The sequence below is a fragment of the Pipistrellus hanaki genome (assembly GCF_964339955.1).
Source record: "Pipistrellus hanaki genome assembly, chromosome: 3".
In the NCBI taxonomy this organism is placed as follows: Eukaryota; Metazoa; Chordata; class Mammalia; order Chiroptera; family Vespertilionidae; genus Pipistrellus; species Pipistrellus hanaki.
This window is the reverse complement of record NC_140505.1, coordinates 142654840-142679569: the sequence shown is the minus strand read 5'-3', so window position 1 is coordinate 142679569 and position 24730 is coordinate 142654840. Positions and strand designations below refer to the sequence as shown.

Genomic DNA, 24730 nt, shown 5'->3' with positions numbered 1-24730 from the left:
GTAAGCGATAATTGTGTTCTTTCTCTTTCAAGCTGTGGGATCAGCCCAGTGCTCAGACCTTGCTCTAACACAGTTCTATACAAACTGTGGCGCCTGAGATCAATTTGGGGTGGGGTGTTCCCCCTGTCTGTCTGTCTCTCTTACACACACACACACACACACACACAGTCCAAATACTTGCACCTACAATATACTTTTTAAAAAAATTGATTTCAGAGAGGAAGGCAGAGATAGAAACATCAATAATGAGAGAGAATCACTGACCCGTGCACACCCTACACTGGGGATTGAGCCTGCAACCCAGCCTGTTTCCTGACTGGGAATCAAACCCTGACCTCCTGTTACAACCACTGAGCAACACCAGCCGGGCTGACCTAGGTACTTTTATGTTGAATTTCTTATTTGGTATTCTCTATGAAGATTAAAACACTATGAAATAGGGACTAATGTCCCCAATGTTTATGAGTCAAAATTAGCCTCATTTGGCAGCTTTGGCCCAGCATTCACTCAGTAAACATCTGCTAGCTCACTTCCTAGGTGCCAGACACTACCCTGGTCAGGAGGGGCCTGCTCTGGGTCCTGCCTTCAAGGATCTCCCAGACTCATAATCCAACTACAGCCCCAAGTGCTGGTTCTAACAGAAAGGAGGGAGGAACCCCAACCAAGAGCCTCGCCTTCTCACAGGAAATTCATGGTGATGGAGATAACTCGGGGACAGAACATCATAGGAAGTGGGTTTTGTGGTCAGAAACTGCAGAGCACTGAGCTGTGAACCTCCGGAGACCTGAGCTCCACAGGGCCTTTCTGCCACACCTTCCTCCCGGCTCAGGTGGCTGGCCTGGACCTGCGGATTCTGGGCATGAGTGCAGGCCCTTCTAGGGGAGCGAGACAGCCCCTGACAGTCTTTCGGTCACACCCCTGGACCCACTGGACATATGCTCCAGAGCGTGGAGACACACACAAGCCTATCCATACTTTCTTATGTCCTCTAGACAATAGCCTCCTAATGTAAGTTTAATACCCCACCACCCAACCCAGCTTCATGCCTCATGACAGAGTCTGTAAGACTCCTGTGACCTCCAGCACACATGCCTTATTCAATCTCATCAACATGAAGATGGCTCCTAAGTCTTCTTTCCTGGCCTTGCCACCTTCACATGGATGTATAACAGAACCACAAACCAAACACGCCCAAAATGGAACTCCAGATTTCCTCCCAAGCTGCACCCCAGGCTCCCTCAAGTCAGTATAGAGTACCTGCATCCCTCCAGCTGCTCTAACCTAGGAGTCGTGCTGGATTCTACCCTTTCCTCATCCTTGACAGTGACTCCATCAGCAAGTACAGCCAGTTCTCTCTCTTGGTCCTCACTGTCACCTCAGGAACAATGTCGTTTTAAAATATATATATGTTTTTATTGATTTCAAAGAGGGAAGGAGAAAGGAGAGAGATAGAAACATCAATAATGAGGGATAATCATTGATTGGCTGCCTTTTGCATGCCCCCCACTGGGGAATGGAGCCCACAACCTGGGCATGTGCCCTGACTGGGAATTGAACCGTGACCCCTTGGTTCATAGGTCGATGCTCAACCACTGAACCACAAGCAACAGCAATAATATCTTAACTGGTTTCCTGGCCTCAGTTCTACACCATTCTTTACAATCTATTCTTGACATAGCAACCACAGGGGACATCAGTTATCTTACAAAACTAAATCAGATTATGTCAGCACAGTGGTTTAAAATTGCACTTAAAAACAAAATCCAGTCCTGGCTGGGTGGATCAGTTGCTTGGAATGTCCTTTGTACACCAAAAGGTTGCAGGGTTGATCCCCAAGGGGTGTACATATAGGAGGCAACCAATCTGTATTTCTCTCTCTTTAAGATAAAGAAAAACATATCCTCAGGTGAGGACTTTAAAAAACAACATGAAAAAATCCAAATCCAAACAGTATAGTGGCTCCTCAAAAAATTAAATAATAGAATTACCACATGGTCCAGCAATTCCACTTCTGAATATATATCCAAAAGAAGTGAAAGCAGGGATTCAAACAAATATTTGTATGCTGATGTTGATGGCAGCATTATTCACAATAGCCAAATGGTTATTGTGAAATAACCATTGTCCATGGATAGATGAATGAATGAATAACCCCAATGTCCATGGATAGAGGAATGGATTAATAAACAAATCCAGTTTATACAAACAATAAAATACTCAGCTAACCCAAAGTGCTCCCCAAGTGTCTCCTCCCCTGAGTTTCACTCAGTGCATTTCCAGACTTCAAGGCTGCCCCTTCTTTCCTTTCCTCCACCTGCTGTTCCCTCTGCCTTCCCTTCCTACAGCGCCCCCTTTTGGCCAACCTAACCTCGGTGGCCCTCCCCTCTCCACAAGGAACTTACTCAATGAGGGCCAGTTCATTTCCCAACTCTCCAGATCCTGGCTATGTGTCTCATTTCCTCCCATCCATCTAGCAAATTCCCACAGAAGGGGCTGAGGCTCAGTCTTTCCCAGGACAAGGCAGGGCTTGGACATGGGAATGACTTGTGTGGGGCACAGGAGACTGATGAGCCTGAGGGGCCAGTTTTCATAAGCCTGTAGAGTGTGCCAGACCAGGAGTACATCTGGCATCTGACCTGGCCACACAAGAGTGAAATCTGTGCCCAGAGTTCAGACTCTGAGGTAGGTAAGAAGTTCCTCAGCCTGCCACTGGGCCCCTTCCCCCACCCCAGCATCAAACATCTTGTGTACTTGTGGTCGCAGAGCACTGCCAAGTACCTGGATAGGAGGACAAGAGAGCATGGACATTGTATTTCAGCAGAGACACAGCTCTTCTCTGTGTGTGTGTAATGAGAGCCAGTTAATCTGATTAAATGATCAAACGTGTGGAAAATTTTATCCTGCTGTGGGCAGCAGAGACTTCTGACCATGGATCCGAGTTTTGTCCTTTCTCGACTCAGCTGAACATTTCTGAGAGCATCTCAAGAGTCCGAAAGCCCTCCCGGTGGGGTTATTTTCCTAGGGTCCACAAACTTCCTGGAATTCCATGCAGAACTGTGGTTGTGTGCACAGTGTTGTAGCAATTCTGCACAATTCTAGGGCGTGGGTAAAGCTTTTTACAAACGCTCAAAGGAGCCAGGACCCAGAAAGCTAAGAATGACGGGTTTAGGATTTTCAGGCAGATGATTCTGAGGTGCTGGCATTGGCCCTAAGAAAGAGTCCAGGAGACAGCCAGAGAGAAGGCCCGCTAGGGGCAGGCACTTTGGAGGGGCTATCGTGGCCATTGTAAAGTCCACCTACTAGGCACAGGCTGCTGTGCCCTTTAGATGCTGCCTGTGCCAGCCTGGCATTGTCACTTTTCTAATGTGGTCAGAATGGTTGCCCAACTGGGCACTTGTACCTTATGAACTAAAAAAAAGTCTGGGTGACAATTCCAGTTTAGAGCTTCCACCCTCTGTGATCCAAGGGAAGAAGCATCTGAGGCCTGGCTAGCATAGGTCTGGGGGAGAAGAGTTACCAGAGAGCCCAGTTTAAGAGGAAGGGCAGCTGGATTGACACACTTGCTCCCCATTCCATCCAGCCATTCCATGGCTACTAAGGGGCCACTCCCATCTCTGCCAAACTCTTTGCCCCTCCCTTTCCAGAAGCCTAATCTGATGCTTCTTGCCCACCGGACTCTCTCACTGCATCCCTGATACTTATTTCTTTGCATATATATTGATTTCAGAGAGGAAGGGAAAGAGAGAGAGAGAAACATCAGTGATGAGAGAAAATCACTGATTGGCTGCCTGGTGCACATCCCTTACTGGTGATCAAGCCTGCTACTCAGGCATGAGCCCTTGACTGGAATCAAACCTGGGACCCTTCAGTCCACAGGCCAATACTCTATCCACTGAGCCAAATTGGCTAGGGCTGCCTTTGCTTTGTAAATGCTGCTAGGTGTCTGTCCTCCCCAGGGAAATGTGAGCTCTCCAAAGAAATGGACTTACCAGCACTCACTTCAGCTTCTCCTCCCTCTGCCTTCCCAGCCTTATTCCACGTTTTGGTATCACCTCTCATCCAGAAGGCAGGCAGGAGGCTGGGGAGGTCAGGTGGAGCCACAGCTCTACGGAGTGGCCCCAGGGTATTCTGGGAAGTGTGGTGTCTGTTTCTGCACTCGATTTAGAAGCATGGGCACAGGAGGCCAATCTGAGAGCCTTAGACTCCATGTGCCATCCAGAGGAGGGCTTAGCTCCGGGAGACTCCCAACCTAATGCTGTATCAGTTCCTCAGCCCCTTTCCTAGGTCTGGCCCTATCATCAACTCTCAGGTGGTTATAAGAATTTCCTCTCCTGACTTGGGGTCCTCTGTTTCTCTTTCTGACAATTACCCTTCCCTAAACTGCCATCCTTCTGAGACAAGATCACTGTCTACCTTAAACACCTTCAATGACTCCAAATTTTTTTCTCTCTAAATACTTGTATCATGGCACAAATTTCAATTCAACATCGTTTTAGTGTCATTTCCTAAAACAAACCTAAGTTTCAGCCACATCAAACCTCTCAGTTTCTCACAAATACACCTATGCCTCTAGGACTGTGTGTATGCCATTTTCTCTTCTGGGAATGCCCTTCAGTGCCTCTTCTTTCCCTAGACACTCATGCTTTAGGCTCCAATCTGGCCTCCACTGTGGACTGCCCCCGCCATTGCCACGCAGAAACAACGTCTCCTGACTACATACTCCCAGAGTGCACTGTTCCCATACAAAGACTACATTGAAATCAATGGAGCGCCTTACTCTGTCATCTGAATAATCTCATTTATCACCGATCTCTGATCCCTCACCCACCCTGTGAGGGAGCCATGTCTTCATTTTCAGCAGAGAAAACTGAGGTTCAGAGAGGTTAAGTGTCTTGCCTAAGGTCACACAGTTAGGAAGAGGCACAAGTGGGGTTTGAATTTCTGGATGCTGGCCTTTAAAGTCCACATCCTTGCCGAAACCAGTTTGGCTCAATGGATAGAGCGTCGGGCTTGAGGACTGAAGAGTCCCGGGTTCGATTCCGGTCAAGGGCATGTACCTTGGTTGCGGGCATATCCCCAGTAGGGGGTGTGCAAGAGGCAGCTGATCGATGACTCTCTCTCATCGATGTTTCTAACTCTATCTCTCTCCCTTCCTCTCTGTACAAAATCAATAAAATACATTAAAATAAATAAATAAATAAAATAAAGTCCACATCCTTTTACATCTATCAGAGGTATGTTACAGGCCACACTGCTATGGTTAGCGATGCAAGGAGCCATCTGACCCATAAAGTTTGTTAGCTTTTCAGGGCAAGATCCATCTCACTTGTTATTGGTCATGGTTTCCCCGTTGTCTAGTTTAGTGTCAGACACAGAATACTCTGCCTATTTTTGTGGAGTTACTTCAAAAGGTATGGGTGGAAGTTTGGCGAGCACCAACCACGGCAGAGGGCTTCTGAGGTGGAATCTTTGAGGTAGGAAACAGAGGGAAGGCCCATCCCCACCCTCTGGCCTGCCCGCTCCCAGCATTTCTGACTTGGGTTGGACTTGGCAACTCTAAGGGAGTCTGAAAAGCAAAATCCTGGGCCACCTCTCGCCTCACCCTCAGTGCTGGCATCATCCACCAGTATGATCTCCTTCAGCAGGATGGCAGGGCTGGTGTGGAGGACACTGTACACTGTTCGCAGCAGCGTGGACCAGGCCTCGTTGTGAAACACAATGATGACGCTGGTAGTGGGCAGTGGTGGGCAGCGCCGGAACTTCTGGTCGACACATCTGGAAGGATGAAAGTGTACATATAGCTCTCCAGGTCCCTCAGAGTTCGGGGGGTAAGGGGGGCTCTGTGCACAGATTACCATAACCGCTCACTGCTCTTGGGAACCACCAGTCTACATTCTCTGTCACAGCTGGGAATAGCTGCTCCCTGTTCCCAGCTTATGCGGTGTTTGCCTCCTACTCTGAGCCTCTGCACAGGTCCTAGCCAACTTTCTCCAACACCCGTTTTCCCCAGAGCTGGCTCAGTGCCACAGCTGTGATGCTGAGGGCTCCTCCTGCTCCCCTTCTCACTTCTCTCATCTGCTCTAGGAGTTCCCGGGGCTGACTCTCTCCCGCAGTAACATGTGTGCTGCATGAAGTGTAATCCAACCCAGAGGTCCCAGAGGGGAAGGAGTAAAGGGCAAACCTGACATCTGAGAAAAGCGACTACAGTTTTCATACTCTTCTTGTTACACTTCACAGTTCTTCTCTAATCCATTTCCTCATTAATTCCCTCTCATCTGACACCACTATCACAATCAATTTCCTGTGACCTTTCCTCTATCCTCATCCACTCCAACCACTCGGTGGCTCTTGCTCATGCTGCTGCCCTCTTGACATTGCATCTCAGGTGGGGAGTGGGGATGTGTGAACCCTGCATCTCAAGAATCATGTGGCTCAGCATCCTTTTTTATTTTTTTCCTTTTTGGTGTTGTTAATCCTCACCTGAGGATATTTTTTCCGTAGATTATTTTTGAGAGAGTGGAGGGGGTGGCGGGAGGGGGTGTGAGGAGGGAGAGAGACATCCATGGTGAGAGAGACAAATCAATTGATTGCCTCCTGCTCCTACCCCAACCAGGGATGGGGATAGAACCCCCAACCTAGGTATATGCCCTTGACCAGGAATTGCACACTCAACCCTTCAGCCCATGGGCCAACAATCTAAGCACTGAGAGACACCTGCAGGCTCACACCCTTTCTTATCCCCTCTGCTGGTCAGAAAGATTTCTTATGGAGTCTCCTGAGGGGGCTTCCCAAACTTTCCCTTCTGGCTTCCCTTATGGCCCAACACCCTTCCTTCCCTGCTGAGAAGCTCATGACAATTCCAAGTGGCTCCAACCTCTAGGACTATAATGCTTGCTCAATTCTGAGGAACCCTGGTTCATAGCCCTAGAGAATCATGAATGTGGGGATGGGGGCTGCCACGGGACAAAAGGCCAAAAAGGATATAACTCTTGAGTCAGGAAAGACAAATCTAAATGAGAAAGACACACAATCTTTGACTTGAGGACAGCGTGAACACAGCCTCAATCACATAAGAGTGAGGTGGCTTATGGCTCAAAGATCTAAGTGCTGGTTCACTGCCCAGAGTTAAAATTATAAACAGCTTCACATACAGGTTGGAATGAATTCATGGTCCCGAGCGCCTTGACTGGAAGAAGGAATCAGGAGGTGCGGGGATCGTCCTGACCACTGGAGCCGCTGGCGGGAAATGTCCCTCTCCCAGCAGCTCAGCAGCAGCGTCCCATAGTTTCCGGGGCAGGCCGGTCCCAGAGGGCTTCAGCTCAGCTCGGGTGCAAAACCCAGGGGGGCAGAGGGCAGGGCCACCATATCAGTGGCCTGGAATCAGTCCCTCTCAGTCACCCCTAAGCCAGGTCCTGGTCCCTGACCTTGAGTTCTTTTGTCTGTACACTGTCACCTTCATAATTGTGTTCTGCTCTCATAGGACTCCTAGGCCTCTGGCCTGACCAGAATACTCTTGAACCTCAACCCCTGGGATAAGGGCAACTGGTCAGGAAAAGGGGTGAGGGTGTAGAGGAAATTCCTGTCCATATTCTAAAATCCCCATCAGCTCTTTACCTGGCACTTGGCTCAAGGCCATGGCCATACCAGCCACCCATCTGGCCTCACCCGATGACTCTGGGCTACTTACTCAGGGGGTCGAGTGTCTGGCCCCAGGGCCCTCTGCAGGGAGATCCGGTCACTGGCAAAGGCATTGAAGCAGTGCTTCTTATAGCCCTTGTCCTTTTCCTGGGTCTCCAGGGGCGTCCACTCGTCCTTCTGAAAAGCCTTCCCATCTGCCCCAGGGCCGTTGGGGTCCTGTGGCGGCCGTTCCCAGAAGGGCTTCAGTTCAGCTGGCGTGTAGAACCCAGGGAGGCAGAACTTGTTTGTGGAGAGCAGTGTCTCCTGGGGCTCTGGAGCCCTGATCTGGAACTTGGGCATCGAATCCTTAAGGTTGTTCATGGCCCCCATCATGAGGTCCAGGACATGATCCTTCTGGCTCACCAAGGACTTCAGCCACGGTTTCTCCGTGGCATGTTCCCTGCTGCTGACATCCCTCTGCAGGATGAAGAGGAAGAACACAAAGGCGCTGCCCACTATGGCCAGGCGCAAGGGCATGTGACGTCTGCGGAGGAGCCTCATTCTGGAACCACAGGGGACCCCGGCTGAGCCGGCTCCAGTGCCGGGCCGATCCTGAAAATAGCTTGATATGTCCTGGTGGCCTCACGTTGGGGCCTCAGCCTGAGAAGGGAAAGAAATAAGACAGGGCAGGGGTGGAGAGGGAGTCAGGGGGTTGGGGCTCCAGAGCAGGCTCTGTTGCTGAACAGTGACACCACCTTATCCAATCACTTAGCTTTCTTGCTTCTAAAGTTCCTCCACCCATAAAGTGAGGAGAACCAGAATCAGTGTTTCTTTCTTGCCCTAAGATTCTGACATTAGTGGATCTAGAATAATCAGAACACTAAAATTCTAAATGCAGAGATTTCACAGAAATAACCACTTTGGGAGACGATTTGGCATTATAAAGTAAACTTTAAAACGTACACACCCTATGATGCTGCAGTTCCACTCCTAGTTTTATATTCCATTCAAACTCCAGCGCACATGAACCAGGAGGCATGTAACAGAATGTTTCTAGTAGCACTAAAAAAAATGGCAAAAATAGCAACCACCCAAATTTCCATCAGCAGTAGAATGAGTAGAGTATGAAATATATCCATATTACAGAGTACTCTACAGCAGTAACAAAGAATGAACTATTTCTACATGCAACATTGCAGATGTAATATTGATTGAAAAAGAAGTTGCAGAAGAGTAAGTACGATATGATTCCATTTGTAGGAAATTGTAAAGCATGTAAAACTAAACAATGCATTGTTTATGAAAACAAAAATGAGTACACAATATTGTTCATGAATACAATATGAATATGTGCTATAGAAAGCCAAAGGAACGATGAAACAAAAGTTTCTGAAGGAGGAAAGATTTAAGAATAGAGGCACATGGGGACTTCAAAGTAAATTACTTTTTCTTAAAGTGGATGGTGGCCACTACTGGTACTGTTATTCCTTATACCCTAAACATATTTTATAAATATTCATCTTTATCTACTCATGCTTAATAAAAAATATCTAAGATTCCAGGCAGGACTGAGCTTTGGTGTTCATCAGCTTGCACCCCCAGGCACATACATGATCCCACAGCTCAGAGGATGAATGCTTGAAACGCCTTCTGTGGAAAGCTCTGAAAACACCAGGGTCTCTTGTTAAGCACCAGATGTTCATGGCTCAGACCTGTGCGCAAAGCCCAGTTCTGCCCCTTCTAGTAATAATAGCACCTACCTCCTAGAGTTGTTAGAAGGATTAATAAGTTCAATAAACAATCATGGAAAACACTTAGTAGTCCCTGCACACAGTAAATTCTGAAAAAGTGTTCGTTTTTATCGTTAGTGGCTGTGTGACGCTTGGACAAATTACTTAATCTCTCTATGCCTCAATCTCATCTATAAAGGGGAATAACTAATAACCAACTCACTGGGCTGTGAGGATTAAGTCAGAGATAATGTATGTAAAATCCTTGGCAGAGTACAGACAAATAATCGATAAATGGTTATCGGTTATTTCCACTGTTATAATGAATAAATCCCTGCTCAGCTTTCCAGCAATTTTCCTCAAGCACCTGGTCCTTGGTCAATGCCACACTCATTACCCCACGGCATGTCATGCTATTTAATACTGTTACTTAAACACGCAAGTTCCTGCCTGTGGAGAAGCCTGGCACCTGGAGTCACTTGGACCCGGGGAATGTGATCTCAGGGGGAGCATGGATCCCTCTGAGCTGGGGGAGACAGGTGGTTTTCTTTTATAACATCAGACTCAGCAGCAGCAGCAGCAGCAAAAATAAAATAAAATGAAGTCTCTTTGTCTCTTTTGTGTTAGATGCCTACGAAATGTGAGATGAGCTTGATTCATTCTGCCAGTATTGATGGAGTATCTGCTATATGTGGGAGACACAGAGATGAGCATCCTTCAAGGAGCGTACAGTGAACTGGGGGAGTCAGATTTTAAATAGAGATCACCCAGTGAGAAGATGGCATAGAGATGTGTGGCGAGCGGCCACCGTGTTTGGACAGGTTCAAGCCTCTGACTAATGAGAGGGCACAGTCCTCTCCTGGCAAAGCCACGTGCAAGTCCCAGCTTGAAGGGCAAAGCCCTCCCAGCACAATTACAGCCAAAGGCTATAGTTGTAAGCTTGACCGTATGGTCCGAACCTGTAGCCCCACGTGGCTAAGTGATATAGGCTGCAGGAGGTGCAGCAAGTAAATAAAGCTTGATCAGGTGCATGTAATTGAGCAGATTCGAAACTCATGAGAGCGCTGTAACCACACCCTTACTTTGCCTCCTGGAATCTGTCTATAAAATAAAGACATAGCTTTCAGGCTGTGTGCGCTGTAGCTAGCTCTCCATCAGAAAGGACAGCGTCCCACCCAGACCCAACTCTTTTCTCTTGTCTGTCTTTTCTCAATCCTTCACTGCCCCATCTCAGGCTCACCAAACCTGGCTGAGCTGGCTTGGCACAGAGAGAACCCTTGGGTGCTGAGGAAGAGAGGATACAGGAAACTGAGCAAGTGGTGGGAGAAGTGACATTTCTGAAGCGGTTCTGAGCAGGAGGAGCCTGGGTGGAGCACTAACCCACCACTAGGAGTTGGCCAGGTAAGGTGAGCACACAGAGGCCTAGAGGCAGGAGACAGCATAGCCAACCAGAGACCAGCAAATAAATTGGGATAGTGGGAGTATGTAGTCTGGTCCAAGTAGTAGAGGATGGGCCTGGAGAGGCAGAGGCCACCAAGTCATCATGCCAAGGAGTTTGCTGTTGACCTGAGACCTGAGGAGCAATACAGAGGTAGTGGGAAGCCCAGTACTATAGGAAGAACAATATGACAGCTGGTGGAGGGTATCTAGGAGACGGATCTGATTGGCAGCTGGATGGCCAATTAAAAGGGTTTGGGGATCTGATCCAAGATAGTATGGGTGCTGGTGGAGGGGGAAGAATGTGGTGCTAGAAAACTCCCGAGTGACCAATGGGCCAGTTCACTCCATCTGGGGACAGAGGTATAAGACAAGTGCTCTCCCCACGAGATTTAGAATCTGGTTGGAGACTAAAAACTGGTACCATTGGGTCCAGGTAACACCTGTCTAGGGAGGGGCTAGGAGCAAAGAGAAGATTTTTCACTGAATACCTGTTTGTACTCTGAACCTGACTATATTGCCTATTAAAAAACTAATAAAATGAAAACAGTAGCACAGGCAGTAAGTGCCAAGTTGAAAAGGGCGTGAAGAAGGCTTCAAGGAGGAAACGAGGCTTCGGTTTACAGGCAGCTTCCTGCTCTCAGCGGGGGCTGAGCTATGCATGCTGGGCCAGCACAAGGAGTTCTGCTTGAGCTAGACACCTCATAAATCACGGAGCTGCCCCTGCTAAGCACAGACAGAGTCCCACAGAACGCAGAAGTGTTTGCCATGACAGTGTTGGACTATAGGTCGCACTTCCCTGATATTTTCTGTCTACCTACCCACAGTTGCAAGAAAAGAGGGGGCACAGTTAGAAACAAAGGTGTGGTAATAGGTTAGTTAACAGCTGTTGCCCAGTGCTTAAGACTCCCCTCCTCCAGGAAGACCTCCCTGACTGACTCAGAATCACCCAGGTCACTCAGCTCCCTCTTCCTGGCATTGTGTTGTGGTCCCTTGAAGTGGGGTTGGCTTTTATTACTTTTACTAGTGGCCCGGAGCAAGAAATTCATGCACATTAAAAGGGGGACCCATGCCAAAACTGGTTTGGCTCAGCGGGTAGAGCGTTGGCCTGCGGACTAAAGGGTCCCAGGTTCGATTCCGGTCAAGGGCATGTACCTTGATTGCAGGCACATCCTCAGTAGCGGGTGTGCAGGAGATAGCTGATCAATGTTTCTCTCCCATCAATGTTTCTAACTCTCTATCCCTCTCCCTTCCTCTCTGTAAAAAATCAATAAAAAAGGGGGCCCAGAGTCAAGTCCCCACTCACCCACATGCGCCTCAAAATTGCATGAGATCCAGACCCCTCCCCCCATTGGGCTAGATCCAGACCCGGCCAGTCCCACCCTTGTCAAGCCGTGCTGGGCAGGGGGCATGGCCTCAGATCCCCTGGCCCCGCACCAGGATGGAGGGTGTTGCCTGAGGTCTCCCAGATGGGGCAGGAGACGTGCCTTGAAGTCCCCATCAAACCTCACCCGGTGGGGGACACAGCCTGAGATCCCCTGTCAAGCTCCACTGGGTGGGAGGCATGGCCTGAGGTCTCCCATCACACCCTGCCAGGTGAGGGTGGGGGGAGCCCGCAGCCTCAGGTCCTCTGTCAAGCCCCTCTGGGCAGGCAGTGCAGCATGAGTTCCCCCAACCCAGCACTGGGGGTGCATCTTGAGGTCCCACCCCATCAGGCCCTGCTTGACAGTCTGAGATCCCCTGTCAAGCCCCGCCAGGCAGGGGGGCGCAGCCTCAGGCTCCCCGTCAAGCTCTGCTCCCCCCACCCAGCACTTGATAAGGTCCCCGTCAATCCCAGCCAGGTGAGGGGCGTGGCCTGAGGTCCCCCGGCCTGGCACCAGGAGAGGGGCACAGCCTCAGGCTCCCTGTCAAGCTCTGTTCCCCCCACCCAGCACTTGATAAGGTCCCCCGTCAATCCCAGCCAGGTGAGGGATGTGGCCTGAGGTCCCCGGCCTGGTGCTGGGGCAGGGGCAGGGGGAGCAGCCTGAGGTCCCCTGTCAAGCCCTGGTGGGTGGGGGGCATGACCTCAGGTCCCTGCTGAATGCTTGTCAAGGCTCCTTAAGGGAACTTGGCCCCAGCTGTGGGTGTAGCCATCTTTGTGACAGAGTGATGGTCAGTTAGCATATTCCCTCTTTATTAGGTAGGATTCCCCCTGAAGAAAGAGACCTAGGGTTAAATTGAGTCCTTCCCAGGCATCTGTTCTCTCAATCCAACCTGGCAGTTTACGGCTTTCTCTCTGGAGCCTGCAATTCCTCAAGGTACGGTACTAACCACATCCTGAAGTGAAAGGAGACACCTGTGATTAGCCCTAGCCGTAAGGGACTCGACCTCTAGTTTGTTTGCTCAGCATGCAGGCAGTAGAGACACATAATCTGATGGAAGGCAGAACATTGGGATTATGGGTTCCTGCTCACCGAGTAGATGGGTCCCGGAGTGTGGTTAGCAAGGTCAGGAGGTCACCGTTTTTGTTGTTGTTGTTGTTTTTGTTTTGTTTTATTTTTAAATATATTTTATTGATTTTTAACAGAGAGAAAGGGAGAGAAATAGAGAGCTAGAAACATGGATGAGGGAGAAACATCGACCAGCTGTCTCTTGCACACCTCCTACCGGGGATGTGCCCGCAACCAAGGTACATGCCTTTGACCAGAATCGAACCTGGGACCTCTCAGTCCGAAGACCGACGCTCTACCACTGAGCCAAACCGGCTTTGGCAGGAGGTCACCGTTTTGCCAGCTTTGGAAAGGAATAGCTCCCTCCTGCATGCAGTACTGTACTTTGTCAAGTGCCGAGCTTCACAGGGTCCTCCCCCAGTGTCTGTGCAGCTCCCTCGCCTTTGGGTTCCCACAGTATGGCCACCAGACCAGGTGCCCTGGCAAGTGTGCCTACAGCCCCATCCACTCATTCCTCTTCTGCTGCTGCTGGGCCTTCATTCCCAACCCCTTTTCCTCCAGCCGCTCTTGGGATCTCAACACGTGGGACCATCTTGGTTTTAGTACTGAGATGATGGCAGAACACAAATTCATCTTCTCTCACTGGTCTAAGGGAACTGAGCCTTCACCCAGCTCAGTGTCTATCACATTGCTGACTACAACCCACTATAGGATTGTGAAATAAACTTGGAAATCAACATGAAAAAAATCTTTTAAAAAGGTCAGAATAGAATAGAACAAAAAAGTGCCCAAGTATGTCTCATGTAATATAGGCATTGTTTTATTAAAATTTCATTGCAGTTATGCACTAGAGGCCTGGTGCATGGATTCATGCACCAGTGGGGTCCCTCAGCCTGGCCTGTGCCCCCTCGAAATTTGGGACCCCTCAGGGTATGTCAGACTGCCAGTTCTGGCCCGATCCCGCAGGCCAGGCCGATGGTCTCTAGCATGCCCTTTCCCTCCCTCTTCCCTCTGAGATTCATCAGTCTGTTCCATGTTTCATGCCTGTGCATTGAGCATCTGCCCCCTGGTGGTCATTGTGCCTCACAGCTACCAGTTGAAAGGTCAAATGTTTGCTTAGGCTTTTATATCTATCTATCTATCTATCTATCTATCTATCTATCTACCTACCTATCTAAGCCTAAGCAACTGGCAGACAATTTGAGAATCTGACCAGTAGGTATGACATGCAATGGACCATTGTGGGGGCAGACCCTCAATGCAAGGGTGGAAACCACAGGCATGGAAACATGCAACAGAGCCAGTTTTGGCCCAATCCCCACAGCCCAGGCTGAGGGACCCCCCACTGGTGCATGAATTTGTGCACTGGGCCTCTAGTATATAGATATGTATAGAGTGTCTCAAAGGTCTTAGTGCAGTTTTAAGCGTTAATAACTTCAGAAACAGACTTTCAAAGAACATCATTTGAAAGTTTTTATTTTACTTTATCTTTTTGAGTATTATGAATTTTGAATAAGTTTTTATTTTAATGTTTGTCTCAATCCATTGTTGCTAGACACTTTCTGATACAAACTTGAATTGAAAATTTGTTATTAAAACTTCATAAAGGTAAAAAAAATGGAAACAATTACATTTTCAAGTCGTGTTTTTTGTTTTTTGTTTTGGTTAGTTGGTAGAGTTTGTACCTCTGATGTGATTGCAGTGGAAAATTGCCCTAAGACTTTTGAGATACCCTGTCACATGTTAAGTGGGTGTGATGTTTTGTTGTAAAATGATTTTCTTACTTTGGTCCAGTCACAGAAATCTGGAAGCCACTGACACCATCCAGTTACATCCTAGGCTCCCCCAAGAGGTCTTTTCAGCTCTCTCCCCTGGACCAGAGCTTCCGGGTTGTTTTCACCTCTTTATCACTTGCAAAAATCCCACACAAGTTTAGTATGTAGGAAATAGTAGGAAATAACTTCTTGTTAAAGGACAGATAGGTTAAAGCCACAAGGGTAAGCGCTGGCTTTGCCAAGTGATGCTTTGAATGCATTTACTCCAACAAGCATTGACTGACTGTGAGTCTAGCACCCTCATTTCACAGGACTTCTCTATTGTCACACAGCATGTGGCTCCCAGAAGCAGATGGCCATCTCCTGACTCCCGGGCCGGCTCTGTTCCCACATCTCACCTGCCCTTGGAGGTCTGCTGTGAAGTTTGGGGACTGGGTGTGGCTCCTCTGAGCCTGGGGCAGGGCTGTTTTCAGGAGCATCCCAACGTCACTGTCAGCGCCACCACCTCCACCCACCCCCACCTCCCACCCGAGGCTACAGAGGCTTTAAGGATGCCAAAACTGAAGTCCCAAGCAAACGTTCAGCTTTTATGAAAGCCAGGGTAAACATCCAGAACACGCCCTTGCTGGCCAGGTGGCCTCTTTGTAACAAAGTTTCTTTCTGTTTATCAGCTGAGCTGCTCACCTCCGGGAGACGTGGCAGCCAGGAAGTAAGAGCCACCACACCGGGATGTTTGTACAAGTTAGTCAGACTAAGGCCCGATTACAGGCTTCTGTCGCCACTCTCACCCAGGGCCCAGGTGTGTGGAGCTGGGCATCCTGCTAGGAGAGGGGACGGGACCATTTCAAGCTCCTGGTCAGGGGAGGGGGCCGAGAAGCTGCTTTGGTTACGTTGTCATCCCTCTCTTCCTTGCAATCACACACAGCACTCATCTCACTTCCTCTGTTCTCAGGCTGCGCACCAAGTAGCAAACGATCCCCTTCAAGCCCCTCCCCCCACCTCTGACCCTTCTGATTACAGAATGCTGGGAGGTTTTCACTTTTCTCCGTAATTACACCTTGAAGACACTTCAGCTGCGGTGGCTTATTTTCCCAGAAAGACACACTGGAAGTTGTGTCTATTAAGTTCTTCCCCCACCGTATCGAGGTTCGTTTGATGTTTGCATGGCATTTTCAGCTTGCTATCCAAACACGGATTTTTCAATTGAAATGACCCGCCCAACTTTGCTCACCCTACATACCTAGAACAGTGCCTGACACTCAATAAATATTTGCTGATTTTACGACAAATTTGTAAAAGCCCTTGAAGATAAGAATGTGTAATCAAAGAGGAAGTTCAAGAGCGAGCTCACAACCTTTCACTGGCATTACTTCCAGGCCCTGCCAGGTGGGGCAGCTGTGCGCAAACGGAGCGTGGAGACTGTGGTCTCCTGGGAATCCAGGGATGAAAGAGAGCCTTCAGGTGGGCGTGAGGTGGGATTTTCTAAACCCTGGTGACAGGCCGGGCTTGGGAGAAGGGAAGAGAAAGAGAGAGAGAGAGAGAGAGAGAGAGAGAGGGAGAGAGCACGCTTAAATTGAGTTTTAACATCTGTCAGTTGGGGCAGTGGAGAGAGGGAATTTAAGAGAGGCATTTCTGAAGACTTAGACTGGTCTTCAGATTGGGCTGGGGGTGATAGGAGAGGAGAGAACTGATGTTTTTCCTTCTCTCCTCACCCCACAGTCTGCTCCTGGCTGTAGGCCTTCTACGCAGGTCCACCAGATACTCACCACGCCACCCCCAGAACTCAGGGTCTGTGTCCTACCCCTTAACCTAGCCAGCCTTCCCACTCCCCCCACGGCAGCCAGTAGCATCAACATCCTAGGAACAGCCTCTGCCCGGGCCCCACTGCCAGGTGTGTAGTTCGAATCCCTCCTCAATTTCAGGTTGACCCCGCCCACTGCCAAATTATGCTGATTCATTCCCTGCCTCCTGGATCCTCCTCTTCCTCTTCACTCAAAACTCCCCTGAGAACGGCCCTTATCACCCAACATCTGTAGGATAAGCAGAAGCTGCCTGCCCTCCGCCTTCGCCTCAGGCCTCTCTCCCTTACGCAATCGGAACAGCCATGCTTATACATTTCTTTAGCACCATCTGACTGCGTGTTTCTACACGGCCTGGGCAATCTACTTCCTGTTTGCTAGCACCCTCACTGGTTATCTTTTCCTCCTCAGAGATTCCCCCTCATGTTTTTGCTAAGCAAACCGCTTTTCTTTTCCAAATTCTCACTGGAAACTGCCCTCCTCCAAGAGGGCTTCTTAGGCTCAGGTGCATCTTACTGCCCCTGGGATCCAGGTGTATTTGTTTCCAAGTTTCACTACCCATGTTTCTCCATGTGGGACTTCCCCACTAGATCTTATGGGGAAGAACCAACAGGCCTAGACACTAGGCCTCTTAGATGCTATTTTTGTTCTCCTTCCCAGTCCTTACATCCTGGTCCCAATCTTCTGCCTCTGGAGTGCAATCCACTTAGCCTTCCAGGCCCTGTAGCATCCCTCTGCCCCGAGGTCTTCTCATCGGCCTGTCTTTTGTTCTCTGTTACATGTCAGGTGTGGAGCTGAGGGTGAGGTTTGGGTTTCTTCCTTCTTCAGTCCTCTATGCAGGGCTCGGGACCAGGTTGCACACAGCACAGGAGAATAGCCTGACCCCGCAGGGCTCTTAGGTGCCACAAAAGAGTCTTCTAACAGTGCTTTTCCTCCCCAGACTGAACCCGTCCTTGTTCACTGCGCAAGCCTCTTACATGGCACAATGACGGCATTGAGCTCCACAGAGACAGGCACTGCCCTGTACTTGACCTCTCCTTTATTCAAGCCCTCACTCTCGTTCCCATCGAACGAGAACGGACACTTTGGGCTTTCCCGGAGAGGAGCAGAGGGTGGCATGAAGAGCTAAGTTCACCCACGTCTTCGGCACAGCCATTCGCCGGGCCCGCCGGTGTGCAGACACCTACCCTGGTCCTCAGCTCCACTTCTAGACAGATGTCGGACTATGTCTGGGAGCCAGAGTTCAGGACAGCACCACCACTTTTTTAAATTACTACTTACCACATCAAGTCAGGCAACAGTTATCTTCTCTGTTTTTACACAGAAGGAAACGGAAGCACAGGGAGATAAAGCAACTTGACTGAAGTCACACAACCAGGAAGTAGCAGAGGCAGGATTTGCACTCAGGCCCACGTCTCCTGGAAGCCCACTCACTGCCGTAACCATGACCCCACAATGCCTTGCATTTGGCTGGTGCTTGGAGCTTTCCCTACACCTTCCCATTCGCTCCCCACCCGGGGAGTGTTTATGTGCGTTGGCCAAGGTTAGACAGCGAAATCAGCGACAGGCCTGAGCCAGCTCCTTACCCCACTGCCTTCTCCCCCTGGGAGGCCTTGGGAGCTAGGTTAGCTGCCCCTCTTGGCTTCTGGTCTAGGCCATGGCTACCGGACTAAGCCCAAGGTCACATTTCCTGCCCAGGTTTCTCCCGCCTGCACTCCGGCTAAGATGCTTCTGATCTCACAGGGCGTCTGACATGGGTCAGGACCTCCCCTTGCTTGCCCGAGCTCTTCTTTGCTGCCTCGGGTGGGAGCCAGCTGTCCCGCCAACTGTGGGCAATGATTTCCCAGGACGAGGCCATCTTGGGCAGCCCTGGATCCTTCCTGGTTCCTCCCACCAGCTCCAGACCACCTCTTCCACTGGACAGCCCTGCCCTGTGCCCCTTAAAGCGTGACCTCTGGGCACCCGAAGCGAACGGCTTTCCTGAGGAACAGCAGCTAGGGAAGTGCCGGCAATGACACTGACTTCTGCTGGATAACGTGAAGCCAAGTATCTTTTAAACCCCTCACCTTAGAGCGTGTTATTCATCACATCCATTTGCCATCTCGTCCTTTCTACCCTTCCCGTGACGGGCAGGGATACGGCCGGTCTCCCTGTGAGAACAGGGCCTGGGTCGTGTACACTCATCTCTGGTTAAATGAACACGGACCCAGGCTCTCCCCGACCCCCTCAACCCCCCCAGGAGAGCTCGGTCCTACCCTCTGCTGAAGTCAGGGTCTAGACTCAGGGCGTAAGGAGCAGTTTCTCCTTTTGGCCAGTCTGGGCTCGGAACAAATGACGGGGAAATCGGGAAGTGGGTGACAGTCACAGTCATGAACGCACATGAGACTCCCTCCCACAACACCACACAGCTCCATCTGCACCGGCCGGAGCCTCCAGAGGGAGGGCATCCCAGATGGCCCCGCCAGGAGGCTTCTCTCGGCTCCCCTCTTCTGCTCAGGGCAACAGGGCCCTGGGGGGAGGGAAGGGGCCTCTCTGGAAGACCTCCGGTGGGGGGCACACGGGGTAGCCCAGCCTGAGAGACCGGGCACCCTGGCGTGGGCGGCAGCATGGAGGGGTGCAGGGAAGAGGTGCAGAGCCCCGGAGGGGGTGCTATGGCTTGTCCCTCCCCCACCCCGCCCACCCTCACCAGCCACAGAGGTCTGAGCTTCCCTCCCATCCATCCTCGAAGGAAGGCACACAGGTGGAGGGGGATCCTGCCGAGGGGGAAGCTAGAGGCCACTAGGACAGCTTGGGGCCAGTCTGGCCCACCCTCTTCCTTTCACTGTGGGGCATGGTGGGGAGGAAGAGGAGGAGAAGAGGCTCGGCAGGGACTGGAGGGAAGTTCCCAGAAGGGGGACAGCTCTAGGCCCCCAGTCAGGGGGAGGGTCGCAGGGGTGGGGGAGAACCCCGGGGGTGGGATGGGGGGGCTGGTGAGGGTCGTGGGCCGCCCCTGCCGCTTACCTGTGGCGCCCAGGCAGAGCCGCAGCCGCGCCGCCGAGCAGCTCAGGCTTTTCCGACGGGACGTCCTGGAGGGCGGGGCCGGGGCCGGGCCTGCGAACTCCGGGGCGCGTTCTGCCCGCCCCCTCCAGGCCAGGTGCCGGCGGCCCCCGCGGCCCCGATCGCCGCTGCGGCCGCTCCGCTCCCGGCGCGGCTCCCGGGGCCCCGGCCCTCGCATCCTCCCCTCCGCCTGCCGGCCGCTGCCGGGAGCCCGGGGTCTCCGGAGCTCAGCCCACCCCGGGTGCAGTCTGCAAATTACCTCTTCCGTCTGACAGCCCCGGCTCCCCGCGCCGCCGGATCCGAGGTCCCGGCCGGAGACGCCCGGCCGCGGCGGTGCAGCCGGCGGGGCGCGGGCGGCGGGGGCGGGGACCGCCTCCTGGTGGCGGCGGCGGAGCGTCCGGAGCCCGAGGCGGCGAGAGAGATGGCGCTGCAGGGTTCAAACGCCGCCGGCAGCGAGGAGCCGGGGGCTCTGTCCCAGGTTTGCATCTGCTGGTCCGGGTGTCTGGGGCAAAGGACTCCCCTCTTCCATCCGACAGCCAGAGCAGTTATGAACGTGTGCCTGGAGCCATGCAGAGGGCTCCCTATGCCAGGATTAGGTAAACCACAAATACCTGCAGTTATGGTCCAGAATACACTCGGTAGGTGGCTGATCACTCAGGCACAGCGATGCTCCAGGCGTGGTTCCTGGACCAGCAGCATCAGCAGCACCAGAGAGTTTGTTAGACACGTCGATTCTTAGGTCCCACCCCAGACCTAAGTAATCCGGATCTCTGGGGATGGGGCCCGGAGATTTGTGTTTTTGAAAGTCCCCCACGTGATTCTGGTGTACACACTCAGTTCTGAGAACCACTGAGCATATTATACTGGCAGGGCTGGTTCTAGAATCCAGGTCAATTCAATTCCTAAGCCCAAGCTCTGAATCATCCATCCCTCCAGCACTGCTCCCTGGTCCGGCCCCGCGCTAAGGCTCTGTGATGGTATCTTTGGGTCCTTATCTCAGTAACAGAGAAGTAGCATAGTTGACTCCACATAGCCAACAATGTGGACGTTTTCTATGGCAGAATCTTAGACTACCAACATTGTCTTTCTTTTGTTTTGACATTTAAATGATTTGTATTTCTTTTTAAAAATATATTTTTATTGATTTTAGAGAAGGGAGAGGGAGAGAGAGACAGAAACATCAATGATGAGAGAGAATCATCGATGGGCTGCTACCCACATGCCCCACCACTAGGAACTGAGCCCGCAACCCAGGCATGTGCCCTGACCTGTAACTGGTCAATGCGCAACCACTGAGCCACACCAGCTGGGCTAAGTGATTTGTATTTCTCAGTCCAAAAGACCTGTGAGCAGGCGTCTGGATGAGAAGATCTGAGCAAGAAGACAGTTCTGGCGTGATCTGGGACAGGCAGGGAAGCCACTTAGGGATTAACAGTCGGATGAAAAAATAATCTTGTTTTCTGATCTGGGACCCCATGGTCGGGGGCCAGAGGTTTTCCAGGGATGGAGTCCGGAGAGACAAGGTCAGCGCAGCATGCAGATCTTGCCCAGCTACACTCCATCAGGGGAGTGGTGAGAGGGACGTTCCCAAGGAGTAGAAAAGGAGATGTCCCCTGGGCATGGTCACCTGTCTCCCCTTACTCCAAGTAGTTGACCAATCCTCTAACCCCTGACTCCCTTTCTTTCACACTAGAGGCTTTCTGGGGTTTAAATTTCTAAATAAAGACTTTCTATAGCATTTACAGACACTCAGGGCTCATTTTCACTGCCATTGCTCCAGTTGCCACCATTCTCGTCATTGGCCTTATGTGACACCTGACTTTCTCAGAAGAAGGACATTCTCGGTCAGAGATTGTGAAATGCTGCCCCACATTGCTCTCTCTCTTAAACAAACAAACAAATAAAAACAAACAAACAAACAAATATATATATATATATATATAATTGATATTTTACAGAGGGGAAGAGAGAGGGATAGAGAGTTAGAAACATCGATGAGAGAGAATCATCGATCAGCTGCCTCTTGCACACCCCCTCCCTACTGTGGATGTGCCCGCAACCAAGGTACATGCCTTGACCAGAATCGAACCCGGGACCTTTCAGTCCGCAGACCGATGCTCTATCCACTGAGCCAAACCGGTTTCAGCCCCACATTGCTCTCTTTCTGGGCACTGGACACCTCTGTATGGGTCTGGCTCTGTTATCTTTGCTCTGGCCTTCCTCTAACTCTGCTCTTTGACCCCCCCTCTGGGTCACGTGGTTCTGACCCGGCCCTGGAGCCTTAGTGAGGACCCAGCCTGACCTGAGGGTGTTAGCTAGGCTGCACTCCCAGCCTCTGTTCTCCCAGGACGGAGTCATGCCCTCCCACCGCATCCCGGCGCTCCTGAGAGGGTGGTGCCCGGTGTCCCAAGGAGCGCTTCACTCTCCAGAAGCGGATTACTCATCCAGCTTCACTGGAGCTGACTCTGATTTTAAACGTGACTTTGAGTCCCTCAGAATCATTAGTAGCCTAATTTGGAGGCACATGCAGTCTACAGGATGTGGGTCCCACCCTAACGCGTCATGCTCTGGGCTGTTCCCTCCGAGCAGGAAGGAGGGTTCGGGCTCCCTGGCCTCTGCTCCAGGAAGGTCTGTGACTGTGATCTCACCGGCCCTGGTGCAGCCACTCTTAGAAAGTGTTTGGAGTTGTTTTTTTAATTGAAAAAGTCATATAGGCACATAATTACAAAAACAAAAATAAAAATCAAGCACTATCTGAAGGTATACAATGAAAGATACATTTCCTGCTGAAACCGGTTTGGCTCAGTGGATAGAGCGTCGGCCTGCAGAATTAAAGGTCTCGGGTTCGATTCCGGTCAAGAGCGTGTACCTTGGTTGCGGGCGCATCCCCAGTCGGGAGTGTGCAGGAGGCAGCTGGTCGATGCTTCTCTCTCATCGATGTTTCTAACTCTCTATCCCTCTCCCTTCCTCTGTGAAAGATCAATAAAATATATTTTAAAAAAAAAAAGAAAAGAAAAAAGATACATTTCCTTCCTCTCTAGACCTTCAGGCCTTCTCACCAGAAATCATCTATGCACATTTATGACACACTCTTCCTATCATCAAGCATTTCTGCAGGACATGCCTGAATTGCCTGCTCCTCAGGAAGCCCTGTGAATTTCATTTCCCCCTCGCAGTCTTACTTTAATGCTGGGCCATTTTAGAATTTGGTTTTGGGGTGTACTGAGTTTCGTTTTTCACATCAGTGTGCTTCAGGGGGTTCCCCCACCGTACAGCAGGAAATACGGTAGCGAGCAGATCAGCGGGAGCAAGTGAGACAAGCCTAACTCTGAGGCTACTGGCATCAGCTTTGGCCCTTTCCAAGTCCCATCTTTCCATGCAGTGCCTGGAAGGAGACACCCACCTCGGTGTGGGCCGAAGGAGGGAGAGTTGCCCATCCGGTGGAGGTGCTGCTGGCTTCACTTAGCGGGAAAAGTTTGTAGAGAAGCTGACCCGAGCTGGCCTGGGAGGTTAGGAGGTGGGCAGCTGGCCTGCTGACAACCTGTCCGCCCTGCTCATGACTTTACTCTCCCACCGAAGGAACCAAGCAAGTCCCTTTATCCTGCTTACATCTCAGTGTGACATTTGTAAAGTGGGGTTCATGATGCCTGGAGTGGTTGTGAAACTCAAGCAGATAACTGAGGTGAAAGTGTGACAGTTTAGTTCTGCTATATCTGTTCCCCCTTCCTTCTCAACTCCTTCCCATGCCCAGAAGAGAAACCATCAAAGCAAAAAACCTACAACTGTTTCAAGTTCTGTCATAACCATTTATGCATAGAGTTCACTCACCTCTGTTTGCCTCAATTTCCTCATCTGTAAAATAAGTATAATATTAATTTTATTATTGAGTTGTCAGGTTAAAATAAGTAAAATGTTTAACCCATTGCCTAGTACACAATAAGCATTCAGTAAGATCAGAATGTTAGTCATTATCATTAGCTGTTTTCCTTCTTTTTTTTTTTTAAAAAAATATATTTTTATTGTTTTCAGAGAAGGGAGAGAGAGAGAGAGAGAGAAACATCAATGATGAGAGAGAATCATTGATTGACTACCTCCTGCACGTCCCACACTGGGGATCAAGCCCACAACATGGGCAGGTGCCCTGACCGAGAATCAAACAGTGACCTGCTGGTTCATAGGTTGATGGTCAACCACTGAGACATGGCAGCCAGGCCCTTCTTCCTTTTCTACCTTCGACAAAATGATGTTGAAGCCCACCATGGGTAGCTTCTGTGCTAGGCATGGGTAGGACACAGAGATACAAAGGTAAAAAAACACATCTTTCTCCACAGGACATCTATAGTCTAGGAAAGGAAGTTGATAAATGTAAAAAAGAGTATGGCCCTGACTGGTTTGGCTCAGTGGATAGAGTATCGGCCTGTGGATTGAGGGGTCCCAGGTTCGATTCCAGTCAGAGTCATGTGCTTTGGTTGCAGGCGCATCCCCAGGAGGGGGTGGGCAAGAGGCAGCTGATCAGTTTCTCTCTCGTTGACATTTCTAGCTCTCTATCCCTCTCCCTTCCTCTCTGTAAAAAAAGTCAATAAAATATATTAATAATAATAATAATAAAAAAAGAGTATGAGTGGGGTAGAGTCAGGACTATGCTAAGGTGAGTGAGGCACTTGCTTTGGATGCAAAATTGAAGGGGGCACCCCAAAACTTAATGATCAAGTAATGTTTTTAAAAAATCAAAATTAATGCAAAAAAATCTGTGACAAAGAAAATATCAACAATCTATAATAATAAAAGCATAATATGCTAATTAGACTAGATGTCTTTCTGGATGTCCTTCAGGGGCTGCTGCTGCGAGGGACAGGGTGGTAGCAAGGCTGCTGCCTCAGCTCTTGGACCCCCTTGCACGAATTTCG

At 50.4% G+C, this 24730-nt stretch overlaps 1 protein-coding gene across 4 annotated transcripts in view; it reads right to left on the bottom strand.

The window, feature by feature from the left end:
* The window catches only part of GALNT6 (polypeptide N-acetylgalactosaminyltransferase 6), a 40258-nt gene extending 20096 nt beyond the window's left edge, over window positions 1-20162 (bottom strand). For 2 of the 4 annotated variants that reach the window (XR_014794463.1, XM_084877406.1), the window contains exons 1-3: window positions 19788-20073; window positions 7688-8277; window positions 5603-5775 (exon numbers count right to left, since the gene is read on the bottom strand). Coding sequence is in view for 3 of the 4 variants with exons in the window: in XM_084877406.1 (XP_084733532.1) it covers window positions 5603-5775; window positions 7688-8178 (664 nt within the window). In the remaining variant the exon portion in view is untranslated. The other 2 variants (XM_084877407.1, XM_084877408.1) reach the window with 2 other exon arrangements.
* Between the last annotated feature and the right edge of the window lie 4568 nt (window positions 20163-24730).